Source organism: Physella acuta, unplaced genomic scaffold (assembly GCF_028476545.2).
Source record: "Physella acuta isolate Inbredline_101_S28 unplaced genomic scaffold, ASM2847654v3 ptg000510l, whole genome shotgun sequence".
NCBI classification, from domain to species: domain Eukaryota; kingdom Metazoa; phylum Mollusca; class Gastropoda; family Physidae; genus Physella; species Physella acuta.
Genome location: NW_026732029.1, coordinates 1 through 17893, shown reverse-complemented (window position 1 = coordinate 17893; position 17893 = coordinate 1). Strand labels below are relative to the sequence as shown.

The 17893-nt window shown below is 36.5% G+C and overlaps 2 protein-coding genes and 1 long non-coding RNA gene across 3 annotated transcripts; all 3 read right to left on the bottom strand.

Moving 5' to 3' along the window:
- Positions 1 to 527: 527 nt before the first annotated feature.
- Positions 528 to 7993, bottom strand: LOC131944817 (uncharacterized). The gene is made up of 6 exons (XM_059305633.1): positions 7914 to 7993; positions 7281 to 7513; positions 3848 to 3953; positions 2786 to 3283; positions 1533 to 1724; positions 528 to 689 (listed from the first exon to the last, which is right to left on the bottom strand). The coding sequence occupies exons 1-6, from the start codon at positions 7965 to 7967 to the stop codon at positions 528 to 530; spliced, it is 1245 nt and encodes a 414-aa protein (XP_059161616.1). The 5' UTR covers positions 7968 to 7993.
- A 418-nt stretch (positions 7994 to 8411) lies between these two features.
- Positions 8412 to 9634, bottom strand: LOC131944814 (uncharacterized). Its single transcript, XR_009387080.1, has 3 exons — positions 9528 to 9634; positions 8842 to 8914; positions 8412 to 8517 (listed from the first exon to the last, which is right to left on the bottom strand). It is a non-coding gene; the product is annotated as an uncharacterized LOC131944814 (long non-coding RNA).
- A 59-nt stretch (positions 9635 to 9693) lies between these two features.
- LOC131944815 (reticulocyte-binding protein homolog 2a-like) lies at positions 9694 to 16966 on the bottom strand (the record flags this gene model as incomplete). Its single annotated transcript, XM_059305632.1, has 6 exons — positions 9694 to 9711; positions 10154 to 10270; positions 10758 to 10889; positions 14843 to 15013; positions 16045 to 16125; positions 16808 to 16966. Coding segments are annotated over 6 exons (678 nt in total), but the record flags the coding sequence as incomplete, so codon positions are not given.
- Between the last annotated feature and the right edge of the window lie 927 nt (positions 16967 to 17893).

Here is a 17893-nt window from a genome sequence, read left to right as displayed (position 1 = left end):
TCGTAATTTCACAAACTCAAAGTATGGCATAAGGAGTTAGGCTACGGGGATGGGGATATATATATATATATATATATATATATATATATATATATATATATATATATATATATATATATGAAATATAACATAATTAATATAATTTATAGTAATACTTATACACAATGTAAATGTAACATCACACATTAAATAACATCACATTCACATGAGCTTATTTGAGTGTGGACGGTTTGTAAAGAAAGATAAATTTTAAAAATATATACTATTTAAAATATCAACGGATGGATTCAGATATTATCACAGCTAGATTGTTCTAGTTTGCATTGAATTAACAGACATAAAACATGTTTTAAGAAATCTTTCATCGCATTACAGCGTAAATAATACATCAGTCTTTCAAATGTGTTACATATCTAGTCCGTTCATTAAAAAAATTATTAAATGAGTGTTGTATAAAAACATTGATCACAGCACCAGTTGTTTTGAAAAAAAGTGGCTTAAGATATTTTTAACCTAGTGGAATACTGTTAGGCAGTGGAACTGAGATTTCTTGCTGGGGAACTGGGGCGGGAATTGAGGTTCCTTGTAGGGGAACTTGATCTTGAGTTGATGTTCCTTGTAGGGGAACAGGGTCGGCTGTTGTAGTGCTTGTGTAAGTCGTTGTAAGCTCTTTCTAATTCCTGGAGTTCCTGCACGAAGAAAAGTAAACAATAGAGGTAAACAACAGAGGTAAACAATAGAGGTAAACAATAGAGGTAAACAATAGAGGTAACCAATAGAGGTAAACAATAGAAGTAAACAATAGAAGTAAACAATAAAAGTAAACAATAGAAGTAAACAATAGAAGTAAACAATAGAAGTAAACGAGAAGTAAGAAATTAAGGAACCTGTGAAAATGAAAAACGTGTCACATATATAGGTCTACAAGAAAATTCTGTGACATGCCGATTGTGTATATTTGAAATTGAAACCCTGGAATATGTGATTAGTATCGACAGGTTAAGTCGGTATCTGAGTAAATTTTTTTACCGTTTTTGGTGCCATAAAGGTTGTAGTTTGTATAGATTAAGATTTAGATATTTGTAAATTGAATCACAGTAATATTTTTTTTACAAGAATCAAAATAGACCAAACTGTCAGTAGCATCAAAAGATGGGGGCACCATTTAAGTAATATACTAGTAGGTGACACTAAACCAATTAAGCTAAATTGTTGGGGGCTCATTTCATATCACAATCTCTTCGCTTACCCCCCCCCCCCCCCCCCCACCCCTATCGAACAAAATATAATTTATATAGAGAATATAAACCTTTTCCAGTATTTGCTCCCTCTTCCCCGGAAAATACAGTCTGCCACCCCCACCCTACCAACATTTCAAGTGCCCCCCCCCTCGAAACGGAGAAAAAACCTTAAAAGAAGCACTGTTGTGGTGACCTCCTCAATATCCACATAGAGTGATACCCAACCCAACGACGTTCATGATAAATTTAATTCAACTTTTTACTTACACCATCAGCTTAAAACCACCGTACCTGGTTTTGATTGATTAACGTGTTCTGTAGCTTGGCCATCTCCTTCATCTTGTTGTTCAAGATCTTCTGGTTCAGCTTGGCTGACTCTTCAGCCTTGAGAGCGTCTTTCTCCCCTTGACGGATTCTCTCCCCTAGCCGTAGCATCACTTTAGGGTCCCGTGTAGGGGAACGACTGCGGTCGGGGGTTGATATCTAAGGGAAGTAAAGCGTATTTGTTCTAAGGGAAGTAAGTCATGTTTGTTCTAAGGGAAGTAAATCATATTTGTTATAAGGGAAGTAAATCATATTTGTTCTAAGGGAAGTAAACCATATTTGTGTTAAGGGAAGTAAATCATATTTGTGTTAAGGGAAGTAAATCATATTTGTTCTAAGGGAAGTAAATCATATTTGTGTATACAATCATTCGAGTTGGTCCCTACACTATACAGGGGCACTGCTGACATATAATATCTAAGGGAAATAATCCATATTTGTTCTAAGCTAAGTAAACCATATTTGTTCTAAGGGAAGTAAATCATATTTGTCTACACAATCATTCCAGTTGGTCCCTACACTATACAGTGGCATTACTTACAAACGATATACAAGGGTAGTAAATCATATTTGTGTCTACAATAGTTCGAAGTGGTCCCTAAACTATACAGTGGCACAGCAAACTCGAAGTAATAATATAGGGGCTGCTAATTTTTTAAAAATAATTTTGTAAACTCAAATCTACTTTATATCGAATTTTATGTGATATGAGTTTTACTAAACGTAGTTGTTAGTTGGTACATTTGATACTTTAAAAAGATGCTACTTGATATAAATTCTAGTTTATATTACTTTATAAAGATACTAGAATACAGTGGTGCTACAATACATATGCTGCTTTATTGAAGCTATTTAATAAAGATGCCCTATCAGTTATAAGTTAATAAATTAATACTACTTTACAAAATTGCTAATATTATTTGTTAATATATTAACACTGCTTTTTATAATCGATAGAATACATTTTTTATACTGGTGCTAATATAAACACACACACACACACACACACACACACATATATATATATATATATATATATATATATATATATATATATATATATATATATATATATATATATATATATATACTTTTATTAAAATAGCCAACTTTGTATAGATGTTACGTTACATGCTTTATATTCATTTATAATATTTTAAATATTATTCTAAATATTTATTCTTTATCAAGTGAATACAACTGTATAATAAAAGACTAACAGATTTAGTGCTAGCCAGGTTGGGTGTGGAAAGGTTAAGGTGACTCGATGCCAGAAGTCTCTGTTTGCGGAGGGAGGAGTTCTCTTCCTGCAACTGCTGGATCCGATTCTGGAGGTACTGCTGGGAGGACTTAAGGTTCGAAGTCTGAGGGTACTGAGTCGAAGACTTCAGGTTCGAAGTCTGAGGATACTGAGTCGAAGACTTCAGGTTCGAAGTCTGAGGATACTGAGTCGAAGACTTCAGGTTCGAAGTCTGTGGATACGAGGTCGAAGACTTCAGGTTCGAAGTCTGAGGGTACTGGCTGGAGGTTTTGAGGTTCGAAGTTGGGGTGCAATGAGTGTAGGGCTTCAGATTCGATGTTGGAGTCTGAAGATATTGCTGGGATGATTTGAGGTTTGAACTCGGGGTAGGGGAGGATGGGACGGAGGCAGTGGCGCTGATGGAGATTTGGGCAGTGTGAGGGGGCGGGCGTGGTGGGAGGGACGCATTATTGGGAGTCTGAAAAACAAAGAAGACAGTTTATTGAGACGGGACAGTTTACATGTTGAATAATTTTCAAGGCTTTTACTATATATCGTGTGAAAGAGTTTGTTAAATTAGGTATAGTGAAAGATATCCTGAAGATCTATGAAGTCTTTCCTATTTTAGATATGTCTAGTAAAATATTTAAAGTTAATAGCTAGAAATAATGAATCTATCATATAGAATTTATAAAATACAGGGTAGACAGGTAACTTTTTTTATTGAAGACATTATAGGCAGGTTTTAGCGTAAACTTGTTGAATATCTCAAAGATGCGTGTATAATTTGACCAACAGGAATCGAAATCCTAATAGCTTTAGATTACACAATGTCTCACAATATTTATATTTTATTTATTTATTTTTTAATTTATTTTTAAAAAATCGTATGATTTTATTTAAAATTAGCTTCAATATGAATACATACTTTAAAATAAAAGTGTCGATAGTTTATATCTTTCGGCATTCGTTTTTAATTAAGAAAATGTAAAAACGCATAGTTTTTTGAATAATTGCACACAAAGACAGGAAAGAAACCCACCATAGCCAGATGCTGGACCTCCTTCTCAAGACGTTCGATTTCTCGCTTCTGCAAGTCGCTGATTCGTTTTTGTTCCCGTGTGGCGTGGTGCTGGAGGGCTTGGTACCTGCGACATTGAGAGAACAGTTTGTGACATTTATAGAACAGTATGTGACATAGAGAGAACAGTATGTGACATTTATAGAACAGTATGTGACATAGAGAGAACAGTATGTGACATTTAGAGAAAACTTTGAGACATTTAGAGAACAGTTTATGACATTTATACAAGAGTTTGTGACATTTAGAGAACAGTATGTGACATTTAGAGAAAACTTTGAGACATTTAGAGAACAGTATGTGACATTAAGAGAAAACTTTGAGACATTTAGAGAAAACTTTGTGACATGTAGAGAATAGTTTGTGACATTTAGAGAACAGTTTGTGACATTTAGAGAACAGTTTCTGACATTTATAGAAATGTTTGTTATTGCATGTTTTGGACGTAGGCAAACTAGTAAACCAAATACCAGTATACTTAAGTCATAGTCTATCGTCATTTGTTTTAACCCTAAGTGAATTTCTAAGTCAAGAATTAAACATGTGTTAAGATCTAATATTGAAGGAACGAATACATTGTTAGAAACTTAATAAAATGTGATATAAGATATTGACAGGAAATTAAAATGGAATTTCAGATATTGATAGTGTATTAAAATGGAATTTTCGATATTGGTTGGGATTTAAAATGGAATTTCAGAAATGGGCAGGAAATAGGAATTGAATTTCACATGAAACAATATTTTAAACTTGTTGACACAAGAGAAAAAGAAGGACTTTAACACAAAACTAAAGATATGAGTCAAAGATGCCAACATTTTTAAATAAACCGGGAGTGACCTCCCCTTAACTTTCTCGATTGCAACTCGGGATATCCGATATAGACATGATTTTTAATCCATTTTCAATTCCTTAAACTTTTTAAAATTGAATAGAATCTCGTAGAAAAAATAATTGCGGACCAAGTGAATGCAAAACAATATGTGTATAATTGTGCGAAATATTATTAGTACTTTATCAATACAAATTCGTTTTTTTTTTGGTGGTAAATTGGAAACAGCGTAAATTACTTCTTCTGATCAATGGATATTACTTAAAATTTGACAGAAGGCAGAGAATCAGATCTTTTACCTACATGTGAAATTTTTATAAATCTATCTGAAGCAGTAGGCCTACTCGAGTTATAGGCTTTTGAAAAATTAAAAGTAGAATAAGTTCCACTTCCGTTTCCCAGAAACCGCTGAAAAGTTGATACAGAACTACAAATTTGATCTAATAATTTATTATGAAATTTCTTCAAACTAGCTGTAAAGATACTCAACTTATCGTGTCCACAGAACCACATACACACACACATACATAAACACACAGACATACGGACACAATTGCAAAACTATGTTTTTCCGACTAAGGGCAAGCTTACAATACTCCCTCTATACTTTGCATACGAGAAAGTTAAAACTGCCTTCTATCAATGATACAATTAACCAAAGTGCGCAACTTCCATCAATTTTATGTCATTGTATTTTAAACATAAATCAAATAAGACCAGCACTTTCTATTATAACTGTGTGATTTCATTAACAAAATAAAATAAATGTAAGAAAAGCAAATACTTTACTAACTCCTTATAAACAGTTGTCTGTTAATTAACATTGCGAAATAAATTTAAGGATATTACCTCTCTTCTTCCTATGACAAAAGCGTATTTTAACTAAATTTATAAAATAAAATTTAAAAAAAGGTTATTTTTCTCTTTCCTTATCCAAATATATAAAAGTAAATAAAAACTAAAAATTGTCTGTTTTTAACCATAGTTAAATACAGTTAAATAGAAAAAACTTTTTTCTATGATTAGCCACACGTAAATAAAATTAAAGAAAAGCTAATACTTTTGTTTCCTAAGCCGTACGTGAATACGCTAAAAATACAGCTAATACTTTTCTCTTTCTTTGGCAACAATAAAATAAAATTGAACAAAAAGCCAATACTTTTCTCTTTCTTTGGTAACAATTAAATAAAATTAAACAAAAGCCCATACTTTTCTCTTTCCTTGGCCAAAATTAAATAAAATTGAACAAAAGCCAATACTTTTCTCTTTCCTTGGCCAAAACTAAATAAAATTGAACAAAAGCCAATACTTTTCTCTTTCCTTAGCCAAAACTAAATAAAATTAAACAAAAAGCCAATACTTTTCTCTTTCTTTAGCCAAAACTAAATAAAATTAAACAAAAAGCCCATACTTTTCTCTTTCCTTAGCCAAAACTAAATAAAATTAAACAAAAAGCCAATACTTTTCTCTTTCCTTGGCAACAATAAAGTATAATTAAACAAAAGCCCATACTTTTCTCTTTCCTTAGCCAAAACTAAATAAAATTGAACAAAAGCCCATACTTTTCTCTTTCCTTAGCCAAAACTAAATAAAATTGAACAAAAGCCTATACTTTTCTCTTTCCTTAGCCAAAATTAAATAAAATTGAACAAAAGCCAATACTTTTCTCTTTCCTTGGCCAAAATTAAATAAAACTGAACAAAAGCCAATACTTTTCTCTTTCCTTGGCCAAAATTAAATAAAACTGAACAAAAGCCAATACTTTTCTCTTTCCTTGGCCAAAATTAAATAAAACTGAACAAAAGCCAATACTTTTCTCTTTCCTTGGCCAAAATTAAATAAAACTGAACAAAAGCCAATACTTTTCTCTTTCCTTGGCCAAAATTAAATAGAATTAAACAAAAGCCAATACTTTTCTCTTTCCTTGGCCAAAATTAAATAAAATTGAACAAAAGCCAATACTTTTCTCTTTCCTTGGCCAAAATTAAATAAAATTGAACAAAAGCCAATACTTTTCTCTTTCCTTGGCCAAAATTAAATAAAACTGAACAAAAGCCAATACTTTTCTCTTTCCTTGGCCAAAATTAAATAAAATTGAACAAAAGCCAATACTTTTCTCTTTCCTTGGCCAAAATTAAATAAAACTGAACAAAAGCCAATACTTTTCTCTTTCCTTGGCCAAAATTAAATAAAACTGAACAAAAGCCAATACTTTTCTCTTTCCTTGGCCAAAATTAAATAAAACTGAACAAAAGCCAATACTTTTCTCTTTCCTTGGCCAAAATTAAATAAAACTGAACAAAAGCCAATACTTTTCTCTTTCCTTGGCCAAAATTAAATAGAATTAAACAAAAGCCAATACTTTTCTCTTTCCTTGGCCAAAATTAAATAAAATTGAACAAAAGCCAATACTTTTCTCTTTCCTTGGCCAAAATTAAATAAAACTGAACAAAAGCCAATACTTTTCTCTTTCCTTGGCCAAAATTAAATAAAACTGAACAAAAGCCAATACTTTTCTCTTTCCTTGGCCAAAATTAAATAAAACTGAACAAAAGCCAATACTTTTCTCTTTCCTTGGCCATCTGTAGCTGAAGCTTTGTGTGCAACTTCTCCTCAATCTCCGCCCTCCACTGTGTCATAGACTGCTGCAGTATGTGTAGTTCATCGTCTTTAGCCTGTAGAGCCTCTAGCAGGGCGGCGTCCCCGTACCTCTGTAGGTAGTCGCGGTTGGTCTTTAGTTGGGAGTTGGCCTCGGCGCAGTCGCGGATGACTTTGTTCATTTCCTGAACGTGCTCCTGGAGAAAAGTGAATTTAGTTGGTGTTCATTCGTGAGGAACTGTGAATTCTTAATCGTTCTATCGGAATTTTTTTTTAAACTTTGATATAAAAAAAAAAATTTTTTTACATTTTTTAAAAAATCGGGCAAATATCCTATCGGAGATGTGTCGTATTCGGGCAAATGTTCATTCGGACAGTTGTCTTGTCCCAATCGGACAAACATCTATTCGCGCATTTATCCAATTCAAATGAACATCCATTTCGACATGTGTCCCATTCGGGATAAACATCTATTCGGGTATTTGTCCCATTCGGGAAAACACCCTCGAGCAAATGTTTTTGGTGGATTCGACGCAGAGCCATAACAAGTAATTATTCTTGTCTCAATGAACTAACGATAAAAATTGTAAACACTACCTGCAGTAACTTTTCTTTAATTTTCTCTAAGTCCAGCGTCTTTTGTTTTTCCATCTCTAGTCTGTAGTTCTCCACAGCCTCGTCCTACACGACATAAAACATCCATTAAACCATGTCGTGGGGGGGGGGGGGAATTATAAAATAAACGTTTTTTTGCTATAACATATTTCACCATACAAAGTCAATAGATTATAGTTTTTCGGTAGCAGGATATTTAACTACAGAATATCCGCTTGCTATTTCCCCAATATGCCTATACCTCTGTTTGTGAAATTAATTAAATCCACAGCTGTTGTTTATATGGCAATCAGCTACTACATTATAGTTTTTCGGTTGCAGAAAATTTAACTCCAAACATCCGCTTGTTATGTCGCTATTCTGACAATACCTCTATGTTAGTCATATTTGAGAAATGACTTAACACCCACAGCAGTTGATTAGAATGGAAATCCAAGTAAAAGAGCAAAATGTAATTGTATCTACAGAAACAAGCCCTCACCTTCTCCTGGACTGTCCTCTCCACCATATCTTTTAGAGCCTCCAACTCCTGGCGTAGTTCAAACACGTAGCCGTGAAGTTCGTTGTTACATGAACGTAGGTTAGCCTGGGTAAAGGAAATATATAATTCGTTGTTACATAGCTTTAGGCTAGCTTGAGTAAGGGAAATGTGATACAAAATTCGTAGTCAGACCTTGACTAACTTAGACATATATTAGGTGTGAGGTGCATTGCGTACGAACTCTTTCTGCGAAATATTTATATATTTTATATAATATGAGTAATATTAATTTTGCCTTTAGTAAAATTTCAAATACCTAAATCTAAATCTAAAGGAGATCCTAAACATGCATTTAGATTATTTGATTAATATTAAAGTTCTATTGTGTGTGAGAGTTAAAATCAAGGAAATCAAAGAACAACAACTTACTATAGCAGTGTTGATGGCAGGGATGGATCTGTTGGTTGAGCTGGTCAATGAATCTCCTGGATCGGCGTGATGGCTGAAAGATTTACAATTACTATCAGAAATCATATCATTATATTTCTTACACAAGTTTCCGATTTGTCAGAATAAAAATTCTATGACATTAACACATGATTTGAGTATATATATATATATATATATATATATATAAATGTATATATTTATATATATATATATATATGTATATATATTTATATATATATATACATATATCCCTTGCTGCGAAAATAGGTGGAATCAATATTTAAGTGCTAGAGAATTTTAAAATGAGACAAGAAATATTAATTGCTTTACACTTGTATTGAGCAATTTACAAATTTGTTTAGTAAACTCTACTGCAGTAGAGGTTCTTGCTAACCCTCGGGATCGAGAGTTCTGTACTTCAGCATTAGACCCTTGGTCAGCCTGCAAGTGGTAGCCATACTGAAATTAGGTTAGACTGCGAGTGGTTGGGTTGGGGGAAGGATTACATCGAGTTGTTAGATGGGATTGCAAAATTGTAACTTCTACATTTCTTTCGCTATCTGCGTGATTAAAGACAGGTATATGGCATAAAAGTTTTTGAGTTCCTTATGTCCGAACATAAGGAGAACGATAGGACTACAAAGTGTAGGTGAAACAGACCAGACCTTGTGTTTTGTAACAAATCCGGAGAGATACCCAACAGGGACGACAACTTCTGGCATTCTTCATTAATTCCCTGGGTTGTCGTTCTTTCAATGTGCTCTAAAGTCTGAGAGAAAAATAGTTGTTTTCCAGATGTTATTCTTTGATAATCAGTTTCAATTATGACGATTATACTTTCAATATAAGCTTTAATGGAATTTACATTTTCTTTATTCATTTTAATAATGTTATTAAAATTAAAACAAAAACTGATTTACTGAAAATTTTGTAAGTTTAACTACTCAAAGGGACCACGTTGGACGGAATTTCCCCCATCACAATTAAGTATTACGTGCAAACTTGTTATGCGCCATTTGACACGTCGACTCAAATTTCAGCCTGCGTTTTTTCTGAATTTTTTTCCATAGCTTTTGTCCACCCAAGAGCAAACTACAAGACAGCAGTTGTTTGATTTTGGAGTTGTCTTTTCCAGATGTGTTGATGTACCCAGCTACATCACCCTGAGGGGGGGGGGGGGGGGGAGGCGAACTCGTGACTTTTGGAGTTAGTAGCCATGAGCTCTCCTATGCGACCATGTCGTCCCCTTCCCTCCCCCACCACTTAAATAGCAGAGTGTGGTCAAGTTTACCTGGAGAAGTTTCCTCTCCCTCTCTACTGCCGCCTCCTTCTCCGTGTTGAGTGAGATCAGCTCGGCCTCCTGGTAACGTAGCTGTTCTCTTAGGTGGTTGGTGGTCTCTTCGTGGTCCTGTAGGGTGGTAAGGTCAGCATTTGTAAAGTAAGCGGTGTAATGTAACATTTGAAAGGTAGGTGTTGTAAAGTAAGTGTTGTAACGGAGGTTTTGTAAGGTAAGTAATGTAAGGTAACACTTTTAAGGTAAGTAGTGTAAGGTAAGTATTGTAGGTTAGGTTAGTGGTGTAAGATAGCACTTTTAAAGTAAGTATTGTAAGGTAACAAATGTAAGATAAGTGTTGTAAGGTAGGTGTTGTAAGGTAGGTGTTGTAAAGTAGGTGCTGTAAGGTAGGTGTTGTAAGGTAGCATTTGAAAGGTAAGTATAATAAGGTGACCCAACACTCTTAGTTAAAAATAGCAAGATAACTATTGCATGATGGTATATTGTGTATGATGAGTAGGCCTATTTCATAAGCGTCTACTGTAACCCATGAAGAAGGCCACAATAAACGTTCACTATAACCCATGTAGAAGCCCACAATAAAGGTGAGCACTGAACTCACCTGACTCAGATTAAATTTAATCCGCTCAATCTCCGCACTGCTTTGTTGCTTCATTTGTTCCTTTGTTCTAGACACGGCCAGCAGCTTCTCTTTGTTCGCTTCTCTTTGTTGTCGTCTTTGTTCTTCCAGCTCCTTGGGAACACATGAAACGGATATTGTGTTAGTTAAAAAAGTAGTTATTTTTGTTTTTAATGTTAATACAATTGAGTACATTAACATTTTGCAATGCAAATGGTTTTCTCTTACACTGAGGTGAATGGGGAAGATAACGATTAATGATGTCTTCTTTATTAAAAGCTTTGCTAAGAGAAAGGTTAATTCTATGTTTGGATCTTACTTTAAGTTAAAACAAATATTGGGTATTTTTTAAGTGAGTAGGCCTATTGTTGATACCAGAATGATTTTTTTTTTAAATTTTAAGACAGTTCAAGACAGATCAGAAGATTAGTTTTACAATCAACCCCTGCAAGACAGTAGGGAGGTTACTGTGGCCGTCTATCCGGCCAGAGAATAGGAAGGTTAGTGTGGCCGTCTATTCTGCCACCTCATACAAGACAGTAGGGATGTTTGTGCGGCCGTCTGTCCAGCCAGAGAGTAGGGAGGTTAGTGTGGCCGTCTGTCCGGCCACCCAATACTTGAATATCGAGAGCCTAGTGTGGCCATCTATTCGGCCACCACAGAGAGTCAGGAATTAACGTCAATTCTGTCCCCTTTCTCACATAGCGCAGGTAATGACAAGAACAACATACAACCGAGGTCGAATCTCTAACCAACCACTTAAGGCAGACACGTTATTGTTTAAAATTATGCCCCCAATTAACGGTTCGGATAATTACCTCATTACAGGCGTCCAAAAACCGGAGCCGAGCTCTGGTTATTACGTCATAATCCAGGTCCATCGTTTAATGGTCAGGTGCCTAAACGCCGTGCTGGTAGCTGTTACACATGTGTCAGTAGTAGCACATGTGTGCTAGTAGATTCTCTATACAACTGGTTACTAGGAACTCCAGTAGGTAGAGTTTCTAGACACGTCTATGTAAAACTGGGTGCTAGTAACTCCAGTGTTGGTATAAGTATAATTTCTAGACGCGTCTATGTAAAACTTGTGCTAGTGGCTATAGTCTAGATACAGTTTCTAGACACGATTATGTAAACGTGGGTGTTAAAAACATAACTCTACATCAATGTCTAGATGCCACAGAGTAAATTGTATGTATAGTGTTATGTAAATGGACTGACCAGATCCTACGGTGTAAACTGTATGTAAACTGTTATGTAAATGGACTGACTGTGCACTAACAAGCCTATTAACTCACAACAGGTTTTCAAAGTTCTGGAACTACACATCTATTGTGTGCATGGGGTACTGGGTTCAGAATGAACAAACACACCGAATTGTGCGTTAGAAAAAAACGTATTCTCTTTGCAAGTCTGATAGCTTTTGAATATGGTTCGTATGTAAATAAAAATGTAACAGCTTGTGGGTTGTTCATATTAAGCTCGCATACATGTATCACAACGCTTTAAGCTCATATAATGTAACACGTCAGAACAATAAGCGCTAATAGTATAGCATAATACACACATTAAGATCGTAGAGAGTAGCAGATATGACACATTAAGCTACATAATTTAAAAAATTACAGCAGTAAGAATATGTGCTTGCAACACAATACACGCATTTAACTCCTACAAATTTTAACACATTACACAGGCCAACGCATGTAAAAACACACGACTCTTTTAGCTCCTATAATGTAACACATCAGAACAATAAGTTCCTGTATATTCCAACAGACGAAGCATATGTAGCAACTATTATGGAACACACTACACGGGCCTACATGTGTCACACTTACGACTGTGTGAGCGCCCCATACCCGTAACACACTACACACTAGATACGTTTTATTTGGCTTGTTAAATCCAGTAACTTCACTACCTAATCCTGATTAAACAAACGAGGAATACAAATTCTTTATCTTCAAAGCAGCGGATCTAAAAAAAACATCACTTTCACATCCAATCCAGCATTCTTAAAATTAACGCAATTCTTTTATTCGATGGTATAGTAATCATTAACGTTGTATATTTTCATTATTTTTTTTTTATTTCAACGTACCGGTTACTTAAAAACATGTAGAAACAAAAGAGTCTAGTGAAGGGAGATTGAGAATCCCTGATTTCGGTTATGTTGTAGCAAGCAATGTTTATTAAGTGACAAATCTGTGCCCGTAGAAAATCATTGCGATATCGACTCTTGTCTTTGTGTGTGCATGACTTTTAATGATAGAGCTTAAAAGATAAGGGGCAGTAAATCTGGCGGCGTAGACGGGAAGAGTTTTGGGCCTTGTCAGAGTTGGAGATCATTAAAATTAAGGTTGGCGTTTATGGGATTGTTTGATTGGTTGGTGGGGCTGACGGCAGGGTCGGGGGGGGGGGGGGGGGATAAGAACGAGGGGGAGGGGTAGAGATTGCGAGGGGCTGCGATTTGAAAGTTATTGGAATAGGGAGAGGGTTATGGGATAAGGGTAGGTTGGGCTAGATAGGTTGGGGTTTGGTGGAGAGGGTGGTGGGATAGGAAGACAGGTTGGGCTAGATAGGTTGGGGTTTGGTGGAGAGGGTAGTGGGATAGGAAGTAGGTTGGGCTAGATAGGTTGGGGTTTGTTAGAGTAGTGGGATAGGAAGTAGGTTGGGCTAGATAGGTTGATGATTTGGTAGAGAGGGTTATTGGATAGAAAGTAGATTGGGCTAGATAAGTTGGGGTTTGGTAGAGAGGGTAGTGGGATAGTGAGTAGGTTGGGCTAGATAGGTTGAAGTTTGGTAGAGAGGGTAGTGGGATAGGAAGTAGGTTGGGCTAGATAGGTTGAGGTTTGGTGGAGAGGGTGGTGGGATAGGAAGTAGGTTGGTCTAGATAGGTTGGGGTTTGATAGAGAGGGTAGTGAGATAGGAAGTAGGTTGGGCTAGATAGGTTGGGGTTTGGTAGAGAGGGTAGTGAGATAGGAAGTAGGTTGGGCTAGATAGGTTGGGGTTTGGTAGAGAGGGTGGTGGGATAGGAAGTAGGTTGGGCTAGATAGGTTGGGGTTTGGTGGAGAGGGTGGTGGGATAGGAAGTAGGTTGGTCTAGATAGGTTGGGGTTTGATAGAGAGGGTAGTGAGATAGGAAGTAGGTTGGGCTAGATAGGTTGGGGTTTGGTAGAGAGGGTAGTGAGATAGGAAGTAGGTTGGGCTAGATAGGTTGGGGTTTGGTAGTGAGGGTGGTGGGATAGGAAGTAGGTTGGGCTAGATAGGTTGGGGTTTGGTGGAGAAGGTAGTGGGATAGGAAGTAGGTTGGGCTAGATAGGTTGGGGTTTGGTGGAGAGGGTGGTGGGATAGGAAGTAGGTTGGGCTAGATAGGTTGGGGTTTGGTGGAAAAGGTAGTGGGATAGGAAGTAGGTTGGGCTAGATAGGTTGGGGTTTGGTGGAGAGGGTGGTGGGATAGGAAGTAGGTTGGGCTAGATAGGTTGGGGTTTGGTGGAGAGGGTAGTGGTATAGGAAGTAGGCTGGGCTAGATTACCTGAGGCTAGAAAGAAAAAGAAATATAAAAAATAGTAGCCTTTAAGAAGAAGTGTTATGGGAGAAGTTAGGGACTAGCTTTAGTGTTTTATGCGATGAAAATCTCCTAGTATCACACAAGCATCGTATACTCGCATATTACATTTTCTCAGATTATCGATAAAACCATCAGATTCGACACTGAGAATTTCGAGGGGGGGGGGGGGATTTAAAAAAATAAATTATATATACTTTGATAAATAGCCCTATCCCTTTTTTGGTAAGATATTGATTGTTTTTATAATTTAATAATAAATACATATTATGTTGTCTAATTAACATGTGGCTTATTGAGAGAGGTATTACAACTGCCAGTTTTCTCAACGCTGGCTTCTATTGGAGACTTTTTTAGATTTAATGTTGTGTTAAAAATGGGTTGTGATGTGCTGTTTACCCTTAAACAACTATTCAACATAAGCCTAGCACAAAATGTTCAAAGACCAAATTTTTTTTTTTTAAATCAAGGGAAGTAACTGTAATAAATCAACTTACTTTCTTATAATTCGTTATCTCCCCTTGCAGTGCTTGATTGAGCTGTTTCTCTCTCTGAATCTGAGTTGTCAGTTCACATTCCCTATGAGTTCTCTCCTCCTGTTCAAGTCGCGCTCTATGATCGTTCTCTTGTTCAGCGAGGGCCCTCTCATTATGTACTGCCTCGCGCACCTAATTAGAGTTATTAAAATTAGCAGTTTTGATTATGCTAGGTAACAGTTTTCAGTGCAATGAAAGTTACAATGTATTTGTCGTTTGTGTTATTTTTCTAATTCTTCCTTATGATAATTGTAATGTTGGACGGGTTTTCCTTCAAAAATTATGTATTACGTATCAGCAAATTATGGGTAATATAGGCCGTTGGCTCTAATTTCAGCCTGCTTTTCTTTTCGGACTTTCTTCCATAGTCTTTGTCCAATTAAGAACAAACTACAAGGCAGCAGTTGTTTGATTTTGGAGTTGTCTTTCCTAGATGAGTTGCTGTCCCCAGCTGTTGAGCCTCATCCTTTCGTGTTATGCATGTTAAGATTCTACGACTAGTTTTCCTTACATGCAGAGTTTCTTCCAGGCATCTCTTCAGGGGGGGATTTATATAGAAAACACATACTTTTACCAGTGTCCGCCCCACCGGAACATGTTGACCGCCTCCCCCCCCCCCCCTAAATATTAAGTGCCCCCCCCCCCCCCCCTCGGAGAAAAAGTCTGGAAGAAACACTGCTAACATGTAAACTGCAATACACTTTGCATATGTGCATATGTTTGTGAACAATTAATATTGTTTTGAGAACATCTTACACTCGACTTCTCAACACATGCTATAGATATCGAGCATCTTACTCACCCTTACTCAGCATACAACTGTGTACCGTAAATACTGAGCACGTGCAATCGCCAGACAGTGACATACCTTTAATACTGCGCACATATATGCCCCATACAAAAACATACATTTAGTACTGCGCACGTATAAACCCCCGACAATTGCATTCCGTATATCGGGCCTACGTGCAAGAAAATAACACCGTATATCGGGCATACGTGTAAGACAATTACATACCGTATATCGGGCTACGTGTAAGAAAATAACACGTATACCGGGCATACGTGTAAGACCATTACATAACGTGAGTAAAGCTCACGTGCACACGCGCCTTCAGCGTGAATCAATCTAACAACTCACCTGCCATTATCTAAACCTTTACCTGCATATCGATCTCTGCCTGCATCTGGTTCTCTAGTCTCTGCATCAAGTCTTCCAGTCTCATAATCTCCTCGTTCTTCTCCTAAAGAGAGAAAAAAATATGCCATTTAGAGAGTAAAATAGTTCATTGAACAATGTATCGATCAATGTATGGAAGTGAAATTATACGTAGAAGAAAACGAGGTGTGTGCGAGATTATCGAAGTTTAAGTTTTTTCTTGCGATTAGAAACTTCAAGTTTATATTTTATAAACTTCTGTGCGAATAACGACAAAAGCTGATGCATAATATCAACTTGAACCACGCTTAATAAAATATAAAGCTTTTAAGCTTTATGTGTTAATACTTGATTGTTAAACTTCGAGTTAAACAACCATCTGAGTTGATCTTTTTGATAATCTTACCTATTGCAGTATGCAATTATAGAATTAGAATGCTCAAATCAAGCAGTGTTTATTCGAGACTTTTATTTTCTCTCCGCAGGGGGGGGGGGGAGGGGGGGGGGGGGAAGGGCACTTGACATTTTTTTTTGGGGGGGGGGGCTAAAATTTCCGTATATATTTTCTATATAAATCCATTTCGTTCGAGGGGGGGGAGCGATAGACGTTCATTGGTTAGGGGGTGGGGGGAGGGGGGCAGGTGGCGAAGAGATGCCTGGAAGAAACTCTGAAATCAAAGCTAGAGAATAGGTAGTCCCCTCATCCAAATCCTTTAACTTTACCTACTATATTAACTTTTACAAAAATAAATGAAGTAAAATCTTACTGCTATTTCACAGGAATGCTGGTTCAGAATTTGGCTGAGTCGCTCCTCGTTTCTGGCCGCAGATTCCCGCCTCTCGTAGTCCATGTCGTTCTTCAAGTCTTCGATGGCTTTCTGTTTCTCCAGGAATACGGTTTCTTTCAGTGTCATGACAGCAGCCGCCTGATACAGATGGCATGGTCAAGTTCTTTTACTTAACTTTAAACATAACAAGCAAAAAACAGTAAAAGACTCGTGGAACGGAATAACATGGTCAAGCGGTAGGGTCTTTGACTTCTAACCCGGTAGTTTCGAGTTCGGATACTGGATTAAATATATAAGGCGTCTTTGAGTAAATACAGCTTTGATGGGTACCTGACTCTAGGTAAGTAAAGGCGGCTAGACCATAAAGTTATACTCTACCGGATTTTTTAAAATTTTGGAATGCAACACAGCACAATTTTGAACTTTATGCTGAGCACATTATAAAAATGTTTCAAATAAGGAAATAAAACAGATTTTTTCTGCTGGGAGGTGAGAGAACGGACTAAAATTTCCGGGAGGGGGTGGTGAAGCGGATACTGACTAAAAAATATATTTTTCTATATTTTATTTTATTTCGTTCGAAAGGGGGGGGGGGGGGGGGTAGGCATTTTTCTGGGGAACGGGGGGGGGGGGGCTGCCCTCTGCCAACTCCCCCTTCCAAAGAAATAAATACAAAAAAAACAAGGAGCATCGTTTAAAAATGACGTACAAACGGAATGATGGCGCTTAGCATAGCATTGTATTGTTTCAAATATGCTGATTTTGGTTTTTAATTTTTCAAAAAATAAAAGAAGAAGAGTATATTCATTTGTATGTGGGAGGGGGGGGGGGGTGAGATTATCTCCTTAATCTGTCAAGCATACGCCCATAAGAATAAGTTATCAGGTCAGCTTTGGAGTTCCCCCACAAGCACCGTTTTAAAAAATTATTGCGTATTTTAAAATTTTGCACACAGGTAGTAATAACAAGTTAGATTTAAACTTATATTCTTTCATTGACCTGATATTAGAAAGACAACTTTAAAACACGACATTTAAAATGTGGATGATTTGAGCTTACCGTTTC

Excerpts from the sequence above, each read along its gene's own strand:
- LOC131944817 (XM_059305633.1), bottom strand. The coding sequence starts at position 7,967 with ATGGAAAAACAAAAGACGCTGGACTTAGAGAAAATTAAAGAAAAGTTA. Across the intron at positions 3,954-7,280 it reads ATGGCCAAGGAAAGAGAAAA|GTACCAAGCCCTCCAGCACC; the intron begins GTATTGGCTTTT and ends TCAATGTCGCAG. Across the intron at positions 1,725-2,785 it reads ACCTGGCTAGCACTAAATCT|ATATCAACCCCCGACCGCAG; the intron begins GTTAGTCTTTTA and ends TACTTCCCTTAG.